The sequence below is a fragment of the Somniosus microcephalus genome, chromosome 12 (assembly GCF_052327205.1).
Source record: "Somniosus microcephalus isolate GS21.2 chromosome 12, FLI_Smic_1.0, whole genome shotgun sequence".
NCBI classification, from domain to species: domain Eukaryota; kingdom Metazoa; phylum Chordata; class Chondrichthyes; order Squaliformes; family Somniosidae; genus Somniosus; species Somniosus microcephalus.
In genome coordinates, this window is record NC_140998.1 from 45,776,311 (window position 1) to 45,789,088 (window position 12,778).

General features: G+C 44.8%; 1 protein-coding gene across 6 annotated transcripts in view; it reads right to left on the minus strand.

Moving 5' to 3' along the window:
• The window catches only part of ppp4r4 (protein phosphatase 4, regulatory subunit 4), a 176,567-nt gene that overhangs the window by 57,351 nt on the left and 106,438 nt on the right, over positions 1-12,778 (minus strand). For all 6 annotated transcript variants that reach the window (XM_086002766.1, XM_086002770.1, XM_086002768.1 and 3 more), the window contains one exon: positions 12,068-12,187. In XM_086002766.1, the coding sequence (XP_085858892.1) occupies positions 12,068-12,187 (120 nt within the window). The remainder of the gene's footprint in view (positions 1-12,067; positions 12,188-12,778) is intronic.

Below are 12,778 nucleotides of genomic sequence, written 5' to 3' on the forward strand. Positions count from 1 at the left end.
ATCATCATCTTTTGTGCTAGGTATGACTCCAGCCAGTGGAGTTTCCCCCTGCTTCCCATTGACTTCAATTTTACAACGGCTCCTTGATGCCACACACGGTCAAATGTTGCCTTGATGTCAAGGTTAGTCACTCTCACCTCACCTCTGGAATCATATATGTTAACTCAGAATGGTTACAACATAGAAGGCGGCCATTCGGCCCGTTGAGCCCGTGCCAACTGTCAGCTAGTCCCACTCCCCTACCCTTTCCCCGTAGCCCTGCAAATTTCTTTCTTTCAGATACTTATCCAACTCCCTTTTGAAAGATAAGATTGAGTCTGCCTCCACCACCCTTTCAGGCAGTGCATACTAGATCTTAAGCACACGCTGCGTAAAAACGTTTTTTTCTTATGTCGCCTTTGATTCTTTTGCCAATCACCTTAAATCTGTGTCCTCTGGTTCTCAACCCTTCTGCCAATGGGAACAGTTTCTCTCTATCTACTCTGTCCAGACCCCTCATGATTTTGAACACCTCTATCAAATCTCCTCTCAATCTTCTCTGCTCCAAGGAGAACAAACCCAGCTTCTCCAGTCTATCAACGTAACTGAAGCCCCTCATTCCTGGAATCATTCTAGTAAATCTTTTGCATAGGATATACGGCACAGAAACAGGCCATTCAGCCCAACCAGTCCATGCCGGTATTTATGCTCCACTCGAGCCTCCATCGGCCTTTCCTCATCTAAATCTATCAGCATAACCCTCTATTCCCTTCTCCCTCATATGTTTGACCAGCCTCCCCTTAAATGCATCTATACTATTCCCTTCAACCATTCCCTGTGGTAGCGAGTTCCACATTCTCACCACTATTTGGGTAAAGAAGTTTCTTCTGAATTCCCTATTTGATTGCTTGGTGACTATCTTATATTGATGGCCTCTAGTTATGCTCTTCCCCACAAGTGGAAACATTCTCTCTCTATCCATTCTATCAAAACCTTTCATAATTTTATAGACCTCTATTAGGTCACCACTTAGCCTTCTTTTTTCAAGAGTAAAGAGACCCAGCCTGTTCATCCTTTCCTGATATGTATACCCTCACATTTCTGGTATCATCCTTGTAAATCTTCTCTGCACCCTCTCCAGTGCCTCTATATCCTTTTTATAATATATCGACCAGAACTGTACGCAGTACTCCAAGTGTGGTCTAACCAAAGTTCGATACAGGTTTAACATAACTTCCCTACTTTTCAATTCTATCCCTCCAGAAATAAACCAGAGTGCTTGGTTTGCATTTTTAATGGCCTTGCTAACCTGTGGTGCAACTTTTAATGATTTATATATTTGTACTCCGAGATCCCTTTATTCCTCTACCCCACCTAGACTCCCACCCTCCAAGTGATAAGTGACGCCCCCTATTCTTCCAACCAAAATGTAATACCTCACATTTCTTTGTGTTGAACTTCATTCGCCAATTATTTGCCCATTCTGCAAGTTTATTAATGTCCTCCTGTAATTTGTTGCAGTCCTCCTCAGTATTGATTATTCCCCCCCCCCCCAAAATTTGGTATCATCTGCAAATTTAGAAATTGTGTTTTTGATTCCAAAGTCTAAATCGTTAATGTAAATTGTGAACAGCAGTGGTCCCAGCACTGATCCTTGTGGAACACCACGACCTACCTTCTGCCACGGTGAATAGCTACCCTTTACTCCCACTCTCTGCTTTCTGTCTTGAAGCCAGCTAGCAATCCATTCTGCTACTTGTCCCTACTCCTCATTCGGCTGACCTTATTCATTAATCTATTATGGAGTACCTTATCGAAGGCCTTTTCAAAATCTGGATAAATTACATCTACTGCATTACCATTGTCTACTCTCAATCTTTTCGGCACCTTCTCCAAGGCCTTCACATCCTTCCTAAAGTGTGGTGCCCAGCCTTGGACACAGTACTCCAGTTGGGGCCGAAGCAGTGTTTTATAAAGGTCCATCATAATTTCCACACTTTTGTACTTTATACCTCTATTTATGAAGCCCAGGATCCCATAAGCCTTTTTAAATGCTTTCTCAACTTGCCCTGCCACCTTCCGCGATTGTGTACATATACCCTCAAGTCTCTCTATTCGTGCACCCCCTTTAGGATTGTACCATTTAGTTTATATGTCCTCCCCTCATTTTTTCTACCAAAATGTATCACTTCACATTTTTCTGCGTTAAATTTAATCTGCCACATGTCCACCCATTTCACCAGCCTGTTTGTCTTCCTGAAGTCTCACTCTCCTCCTCACTGTTCACTATACTTCCAAGTTTTGTCTCATCTGCAAGTGTTGAAATTGTGCCCTGTACACCCACATCCAAGTCATTAATATACATCAAGAAAAGCAGTGATACGAGAACAAACACCTAGGGAACACCACTGTATATGTTCCTCCAGTCCGAAAAACAACCGTTCACCGCTACTTTCTGTTTCCTGTCACTTAGCCAATTCCGCATCCATGTTGCCACTGTCCCTTTTATTCCATGGGCTTCAACTTTGCTGGCAAGCGTATTATGTGGCACTTTGTCGAACGTCTTTTGGAAATCCATGTACACCACGTCAACCGCATTATCCTCATCAGCCCTCTCGGTTACCTCATCAAAAACTCGATCAAGTTGGTTAAACACGATTTGCCTTTAACAGATCCATGCTGGCTTTCCTTAATTAATCCACACCTACCCAAGTGACTTAATTTTGTCCCCGATTACTGTTTCTAAAGGCTTCCCCACTACTGAGGTTAAACTGACTGGCCTGTAGTTGCTGGGTTTATCTTTACGCCTTTTGAATAATGGTGTAACATTTGCAATTCTCCAGTCCTCTGGCACCACGCCCGTATCTATGGAGGATTGGAATATTATGGCCAGTACCTCCACAATTTCTGCCCTCAATTCCCTCAGCATCCTAGGATGCATCCACAGAAACATAGAAGATAGGAGCAGGAGTAGGCCATTCGGCCCTTCGAGCCTGCTCCGCCATTCAATGAGATCATGGCTGATCATCTAAATTCAGTACCCTGTCCCTGCCTTTTCCCCATATCCCTTGATCCCTTTAGCCTCAAGAAATATATCCAACTCTTTCTTGAATATATTTAATGAACTAGCCTCCACCGCCTTCTGTGGCAGAGAATTCCACAGGTTCACCACTCTCTGGGTGAAGAAATTCCTCCTCATTTCAGTCCTAAATGGCTTACCCCTTATCCTTAGACTATGACCCCTGGTTCTGGACTCCCCAGCCATCAGAAACATCCTTCCTGCATCTAGTCTGTCCAGACCTGACAGAATTTTATAGGTTTCGATGAGATCCCCTCTCAATCTTCTAAACTCCAGTGAGTATAAGCCCAATCGACACAATCTCTCCTCATACGTCATTCCTGCCATCCCAGGTATCAGCCTGGTGAATCTTCGCTGCACTCCCTCCATGGCAAGAACGTCCTTCCTCAGGTAAGGTGACCAAAACTGCACACAATACTCAAGGTGCGGTCTCACCAAGGCCCTGTACAACTGTAGCAAGACATCCTTGTTCCTGTACTCGAACCCTCTTGCGACGAAGGCCAACATACCATTTGCCTTCTTAACCGCCTGCTGCACCTGCATGCTTACCTTCAGCGACTGGTGCACAAGGACACCCAGGTCTCTTTGCACTTCCCCTTCTCCCAATCTATTGCCATTCAAATAATAATCTGCCTTCCTGTTTTTGCCACCAAAGTGGATAACCTCTCATTTATCCACATTATAGTGCATTTGCCATATTTCTGCCCAATCACCCAACCTGTCCAAATCGTACTGGAGTTTCCCGACATCCTCCTCACAGCTTACCCTCCCGCCCAGCTTTGTGTTGTCTGCAAATCTGGAGATATTACATCCAATTCCCTCGTCCAGATCATTAATATATATTGTGAACAGCTGGGGTCCTAGGACCGATCCTTGCGGTACCCCACTAGTCACTGCCTGCCACTCAGAAAATGACCCGTTTATTCCAACTCTTTGCTTTCTGTCCGCCAACCAGTTCTCTATCCAAGTCAATACCTTGCCCCCAATCCCATGTGCCTTAATTTTGCACGCTAATCTCTTATGTGGGACCTTATCGAAAGCCTTCTGAAAGTCCAAATACACCACATCCACTGGTTCTCCCTCATCTATTTTACCAGTTACATCCTCAAAAAATTCCAGTAGATTAGTCAAGCACGATTTACCTTTTGTAAATCCATGTTGACTTTGTCCGATCCTGTCACTGCTTTCCAAGTGCTCTGCTATTACATCTTTTATAATAGACTCTAGCATTTTCCCCACTACCGATGTCAGGCTTACCGATCTATAATTCCCCGCTTTTTCTTTACCACCTTTTTTGAATAGTGGGGTAACATTAGCTACCCTCCAATCCATGGGTACCGTTCCAGAGTCTATCGAGTTCTGGAAGATGACCAGTAATGCATCTACTATCTCTAGGGCCACTTCCTTAAGTACCCTGGGATGTAGACCATCAGGCCCTGGGGATTTATCGGCCTTCAGTCCCATCAATTTTCCCAACACCATTTTCCTACAAATACTGATTTCTTTCAGTTCCTCTCTTTCATCAGACCCTATGCTCCCCGGCATCTCTGGGAGGTTATTTGTGTCCTCCTTTGTGAAGACAGAACCAAAGTATGTATTTAGTTGGTCTGCCATTTCCTTGTTTCCCATTATAAATTCCCCTGATTCTGACTGTAAGGGACCTACGCTTGACTTCACCAATCTTTTTCTCTTCACATATCTATAAAAGCTTTTACAGTCAGTTTTTATGTTCCCTGCAAGCTTACTCATATTCTATTTTCCCTTTCTTAATTAATCCCTTTGTCCTCCTTTGTTGACTCCTAAACTGCTCCCAATCCTCAGGGTTATTGCTTTTTCTGGCCAATTTATATGTCCTCTCCTTGGATCTTATGCTATCCCTAATTTCCCTTGTTAGCCACGGTTGAGTCACCTTTTTTGTTTTATTTTTATGCCAAACTGGGATGAACAAATTCTGTAGCTCATCCATTCGGTCTTTGAATGTTTGCCATTGCCTATCCACCATCAACCCTTTGAGCGCCATTCCCCACTCAATCCTACCCAACTCGCTCCTCAGACCATCGTAGTTTCCTTTATTTAAATTGAGGACCCTTGTCTCTGAGTCAACTACTTCATTCTCCATCTTAATGAAGAATTCGATCATATTACGATCGCTCCGACCCAAGGGGCCTCGTACAAGATTGCTAATTAATCCTTTCTCGTTACATAATACCCAGTCTAAGATGGCCTGATCTCTGGTTGGTTCCTCGACATATTGGTCCAGGAAACCATCCCGTCAACACTCCAGGAATTCCTCCTCCACAGTATTGTTACTAATTTGGTTGGCCCAATCTATATGTAGATTAAAGTCACCCATGATAACTGCTGTGCCCTTATTGCACGCTTCTTTAATTTCCCTTTTAATGCCATCCCCAACCTCCACCTTACTGTTTGGCGGTCTATATACCACTCCCACTAATGTTTTTTTCCCCTTAGTATTTCTCAATTCTACCCATACAGATTCCACATCATCAGAGCTAATATCCTTCATTACAATTGTATTAATCCCTTCTTTAACCAGTAATGCTACCCCACCTCCCTTTCCTTTTTGCTATCTACTCCTGGTGATTTATCTACTTTAAGTACAGCCAGCCTTTCTAATACCTCTTCTTTATCAATTGTTATACAGGAAACTTTGTGTTATCCGGAAGCTAAATGTCCGGCAAGCTCTATCCACCGGCAAAAATCAGGAGCCGTTTCGTTAGGTTTTTTTTATTTTCGTTGCTTTTTTTTCCCCCACCAGTCAGGCTCTGCAAGGTCTCGCTGAAGCTGTTGCTAAGCTACAGAGACACTTGCAAGGTACCGGCCGACTGTTTAGCAGCTGTTGCTAAGCAACAGGGTTTGTTGCCAGATACGGAGCTCAAAATCTCCGTATGTTTCAACATTAGCACTGGTTTGTCCGGCAGTTTTGATCTAACGGCAACAGCTCGGTCCCGTCGGTGCTGGATAGCACAAAGTTTCCTGTACTCTCAAGTGTCTCCACTACCTCCTCCTCGACTATGTCTATGGCAGCATCCTCTTCCATGGTGAAGACAGACGCAAAGTACTCATTTAGTACCTCAGCCATACCCTCTGCCTCCAGATGTAGGTCTCCTTTTTGATCCCTAATCGGCCCCACCCCTCCTCTTACTACCCTTTTACTATTTATAGGCCTATAGAAGACTTCTGGATTACCTTTTATGTTGGCTGCCATTCTACTTTCATACCCTCTCTTTGCCCCTCTTATTTTCTTTTTCACTCCTCTGAACTTTCTGTATATATAGCCTGATTCTCAGATGTATATGCAACCTGATATCTGTCATACGCGCTCTTTTTCAGCTTTATCATATTGGCTATCTGTTTTGTCATCCAGGGAGCTCTGACTTTAGTTGCCCTACCTTTCCCCCTCGTGGGAATGTACCTCGACGGTACCCGAACTAGTTCCTCTTTATAGGCAGTCTATTGTTTCACTACAGTTTTGCCTGCCAATCTTTGATTCCCGTTTACCCAGGCCAGATCCGTTCTCATCACACTGAAATTGGCCTTCCCCCATTAAACATTTTTACTCTAGATAGCTCCCTGTCCTTTTCCATAGCTAATCTAAACCTTATGATACTATGATCACTGCTCCCTAAATGTTCACCTACTGACACTTGCTCCACTTGGCCTACCTCATTCCCCAGAACCAGATCCAGCAATGCCTCCTCCCTCATAGGGTCAGAAACATACTGATCAAGAAAGTTCTCCTGAACATAGAAACATAGAAAAATAGGAGCAGGAGTAGGCTATTCGGCCCTTCGAGCCTGCTCCGCCATTCAATATGATCATGGCTGATCCTCTATCTCAATACCATATTCCCACTCTCTCCCCATACCCCTTGATGCCTTTTGTGTCTAGAAATCTATCTAGCTCCTTCTTAAATATATTCAGTGACTTGGCCTCCACAGCCTTCTGTGGTAGAGAATTTCACAGGTTCACCACCCTCTGAGTAAAGAAATTTCTCCTCATCTCAGTCCTAAATGTCCTAACCCGTATCCTGAGACTGTGACCCCTCGTTCTAGACCCCTCAGCCAGGGGAAACATCCTCCCTGCATCCAGTCTGTCTAGACCTCTCAGAATTTTATACGTTTCAATGAGATTCCCTCTCATTCTTCTAGACTCTAGTGAATACAGACCTAGTCGACCCAATCTCTCCTCATACGACAGTCCTGCCATCCCAGGAATCAGTCTGGTGAACCTTTGCTGCACTCCCTCTATGGCAAGTATATCCTTTCTTAGGTAAGGAGACCAAAACTGCACACAGTACTCCAGGTGTGCTCTCACCAAGGCCCTGTATAACTGTCATAAGACATCCTTGCTCCTCTACTCAAATCCTCTTGCAATGAAGGCCAACATACCATTTGCCTTCCTAACTGCTTGCGTCACCTGCATGTTTGCTTTCAGTGGCTGGTGTACAAGGACACCCAGGTCCCTCTGTACATCAACATTTCCCAATCTATCACCATTTACATAATACTCTGCCTTTCTGTTTTTCCTACCGAAGTGGATAACTTCACATTTATCCACGTTATACTGCATCTGCCATGTATTTGCCCACTCACTCAACTTGTCTAAATCACCTTGGAAGCCTCTTTGCATCCTCCTCACAACTCACAGTCCCACCAAGTTTTGTGTCGTCAGCAAACTTGGAAATATTACATTTGGTTCCCTCATCCAAATCATTGATATATATTGTGAATAGCTGGGGCCCAAGCACTGATTCCTGTGTTACACTTCAGAAATTCTTCCCCTTCTCTGCCCTTTACACTATTACAATCCAAGTCTATATTAGGATAGTTGAAGTCTCCCATTATCACTACTCTAAAGTTCTTGCACCTCTCTGTAATTTCTCTGCAAATTTGCTCCTCCATATCTTTCCCACTATTTGGTGATCTATAGAAACATAGAAGATAGGAGCAGGAGTAGGCCATTCGGCCCCGCGAGCCTGCTCCGCCATTCAATGCAATCATGGCTGATCATCCAAATTCAGTACCCTGTCCCTGCCTTCTCCCCATATCCCTTGATCCCTTTAGCCTTAAGAAATATATCCAACTCCTTCTTGAATATATTTAATGAATTGGCCTCTACTGCCTTCTGTGGTAGAGAATTCCACAGGTTCACCACTCTCTGGGTGAAGAAATTCCTCCTCATCTCTGTCCTAAATGGCTTACCCCTTATCCTCAGACTGTGAGCCCTGGTTCTGGACTCCCTGACCATCGGGAACATCCTTCTGTCCAGTCCTGTTAGAATTTTATAAGTTTCAATGAGATCCCCTCTCATTCTTCTAAACTCCAGCGAGTACAAGCCCAATCGACCCAATCTCTCCTCATAAATCATTCCTGCCATCCCAGGTATCAGCCTGGTGAATCTTCGCTGCACTCCTTCCATGGCAAGAACATCCTTTCTCAGATAAGGCGACCAAAACTGCACACAATACTCCAGATGTGGTCTCACCAAGGCCCTGTACAACTGCAACAAGACATCCTTGTTCCTGTACTCAAACCCTCTCACTACGAAGGCCAACATACCATTTGCCTTCTTAATCGCCTGCTGCACCTGCATGCTTACCTTCAGCGACTCGTGCACAAGGACGCCCAGGTCTCGTTGCACTTCCCCTTCTCCCAATCTATTGCCATTCTTGTTTTTGACACCGAAGTGGATAACCTCACATTTATCCATGTTATATTGCATCTGCCATGCTTCTGCCCAATCACCCAACCTGTCCAAATCATACTGGAGTTTCTCGGCATCCTCCTCACAGCACACACGCCCACCCAGTTTTGTGTCGTCTGCAAACTTGCATATATTACATCTAGTTCCCTCGTCCAGGTCATTAATATATATTGTGAATAGCTGGGGTCCAAGGACCGATCCCTGCGGTACCTCACTAGTCACTGCCTGCCACTCGGAAAAAGAGCCGTTTATTCCAACTCTTTGCTTTCTGTCTGCCAACCAGTTCTCTATCCAAGTCAATAGAATACACCTTGTAGTGTAATGGCACCTCTATTATCTCTTAACTCTAGCCATATAGATTTTGTCCTTGACCCCTCCAGGACATCCTCCCTCTCCAGCACTGTAACATTCTCCTTAACCAATACTGCCACACCAACTATCTTTCCTTCCCTATCTTGGAGGTCCTGCGTTTTAATCTTCTTCCTAGCCCCCTAAAATCTGCCTGCAGCACCTCACCCCTCTTTCTGCCTATGTCTTTGGTACGGATATGGACCACGACCTTTGGCTGTTCACCCTCCCCGCTCAGAATGTTCTGCAGCCGCTCAGTTACATCCTTGACCCTGGCACCAGGGAGGCAACATATCATCCTGGAGTTACGTCTGCGGCCGCAGAAATGCCTGTCTGCTCCCCTAACTATTGCTCTCCCATTCTTCTTCCTCCCCCTCTGTACAGCTGAGCCACCCACGGTGCCGCGGATTTGGCTCTGGCTGTACTCCCCAGAGGAACCATCGCCCTCACCAGTACTCAGAACCGAATACTGGTTGGAGAGCGAGATGCACTCAGGGGACACCTGCACTAGCTGCCTGGTCCTCCTTTTCTGCCTGGTGGTCACCCATTCCCTGTCTGCCTGCGCACTCCTTATCTGTGGGGTGACCACCTCCTGTAACGCGCCATCCACGGGAAGCGTCCTGGATTTCCCACATGGCACAGGATGTGCATTCCGTGGGACTGAGCTGCCTTGTCATGCCTCTATTTAATAGACCATTAACTAACTTACAGAGACTTAAGACTAAGGTGTATCTGATGCAAGTTATTAATATAATAAAACAGTTACTAATTTAATATATGGAATTCAGCTCTTTTATCCACGTTTGGACCAAGGCTGTAATGCGGTCTGGAGCCGAGTGGTCCTGGCGGAACCCAAACTGAGCATCGGTGAGCAGGTTATTGGTGAGTAAGTGCCGCTTGATAGCGCTGTCGACGACACCTTCCATCACTTTGCTGATGATTGAGAGTAGACTGCTGGGGTGGCAAGTGGCCAGATTGGATTTGTCCTGCTTTTTGTGGACAGAACAATTTTCAACTTTGTTGGTTAGATGTCAGTGTTGTAACTGTACTGGAACAGTTTGGTTAGCGACGCGGCTAATTCTGGAGCACAAATCTTCAGCGCTGCAGCCAGGATGTTGTCGGGGCCCCTCGCCTTTGCCATATGCAGTGCGCTCAGCCATTTTTGATATCACGTGGAGTTTATCGAATTGCCTGAAGACTGGCATCTATGATCATGGGGACCTCAGGAGGACACTAGGCACACTGCCTCAACATGTGTTTTTAGTTTCTTGCTTTTCAGCGGTTTCTTTAGTTTCCCGAGATTTAGAATAAAAATCACCTGAATTCTGTCAATAAATCAGCAATATAACTGGCATTGAAAAGGGAACTCCACTGGTGGGCCAAGTCCCAGTGTCCTCTCGCGAGCAAGCAAACTAATACAGGGCTTGCTTGAGGATTAATCCCATCCTGAAAATGAGTAGCTGCTGTGGTTCACCCTGCTGCAACTATCACACACTGGTGACATAGGGACTCAAGCAGCCAATCAGGAGCCGACTGGCTCCACTGAAAAGGGGACGAGGTTCTCATGGAAAAGGAGAATGGACTCGGATAAGTACAGCACTATTCACATCTCCTGATTTCCCATATGGCCAGTTCGCCCCTGCAGCCAATCCACAATAACTCTACTAATTCTGTCAGTCAGATTTTCTGCGTCTTTGGTGCCAGGTATTTATTACAAATATCTTGAGATTTCCAGGGGCGTCAAGCCACTGTACTCCATTCCATGTCTCTAAGCAACATCATTTTTGATGCCTAAAGCATTAACTTTGAGACGGAATGCTTTATTTTTTCTTTTGATTCTGAACTGTTCCCTGCCCTTGCAAGCTTCAAGAGGTAACTATTTTTGGAACAATTACATCCATCTATTCAGGTAGGAAGTAATTAGTGTTCCATTGTGTGTTGTAGGTTTAGGGGAAGCAAGCATTGCTTGTGTCTGTCCAACTTGAGAAAGTTATTTTGCATCAAGTATAAAGGAGTTCAAAATTATTCACAATACAGGAAACTGTGTGATATCCGGCACCGACGGGACCGAGCTGTTGCCGTCCCATCAAAACTGCCGGACAAACCAGCGGTAATGTTAAAACATAGCTCCGTATCTAGCAACAAACCCTGACAGCTTCTAAACAGTCGGCTGTAGCTTGCAAGCGTCTCTGTAGCTAAGCAACAGCTGTAGCTAGACCTTGCAGAGCCTGACTGGTGAAAAAAAAGCAACGAAAAGAAAAAACTTACTGAACTGACTCCTGAATTTTGCCGGTGGATCGAGTATTCCGGACAGTTAACCTCCAGATAAACCAAAGTTTCCTGTACAAGCTGGAATGTCATTTGCCAAGAAGTTGGAGGGTACCAGTTTGTGCCATATCCAGAGAAAATTAAGAGTTACAGTCATTTAGATAACAATAGGTAGAGCAGTGAAGCATACTGCTATAATTGATTAAAACAAAAACACAGAACTGAACAGGTGAGGCACTCCCCTGGGTTTATTCTGTACACATTAGTGGTGATGAAGTAACAGATGTGACAACTTTTGAGTACATTCCAACAATGTTATTCCTCTTTTCGCCTGCTTTTCCCCCTACTGAAGATCCTGGGGCATGATTCTATGGGCACCAGTTGTAGGCTGCCCAAGGGGCCATTATTCATGTTTGTGTCGTGATGATGAGCGTCAGCGGGCTATTCAAACGTGGGTGGCATCATAGCTAAGCCTGATCCTCTCCTTTCTCAACATTCACACACAAGTAGTTACAGAGCCAGTGAGCGTTTTCCCACTTCAGCATGAGTAATAAGTTTGATTTTGATTTTCCAGAATCCTTTTAGTGTCACTGCATAGGTCGTCCTACTGTACCGCCATACTAAACTATGAGGCAACATTGTGAAGAGTCACTGGAAAACACTTACTTCATGGAAGCCAGTGGCAACAGTACGTCGGACAAGAGTTTCAGGATCATGACAGAGGGTTGAAAAAGTAGGATAAAGTTCAGAGCAGAAACATTTAGGATCCACAAAAAGTATCATGGCCTGTGTGGAAAAAGACAAAATTAAGCCAAATAAAAATGAATATAACCTTAAGTGATGTATTTATTTCGGATTGAACACTTTAGTAAATGTTCAACTCAAAGGCTGGAATGTTTTACAACATTATATCTAAATTCCTGAATTTGTTACTAAGAAATGAAACCTGTACAATAAACTGTGTTTAAATCTCTTAATGGCCTCAACCCACTCTATCTTTGTAATCGCCTCCATCCTACAACCCCACCCGCCAAATTCTTTATTCATCCGACTCTGGCCTTTTGTGCATCTCCCCCTTCCTTTGCCCAACCATTGGCAGCTGTGTCAGCCATGGCTCAGTTGGTAGCACCCTCGCCTGAGTCAGAAGGTTGTGGGTTCAAGACCCACTCCAGGGACTCGAGCATAAAAATCTAGGCCCACACTCCAGTACAGTACTGAGGGAGTGCTGCACTGTCTGAGGTGCCGTCTTTCGGATGAGATGTTAAACCGAGGCCCCGTCTGCTCGCTCAGGTGGACGTAAAAAATTCTATGGCACTATTCCGAACAAGAGCAGGGAAGTTATCCCCAGTGCCCTAGCCAATATTTATCCCTCAATCA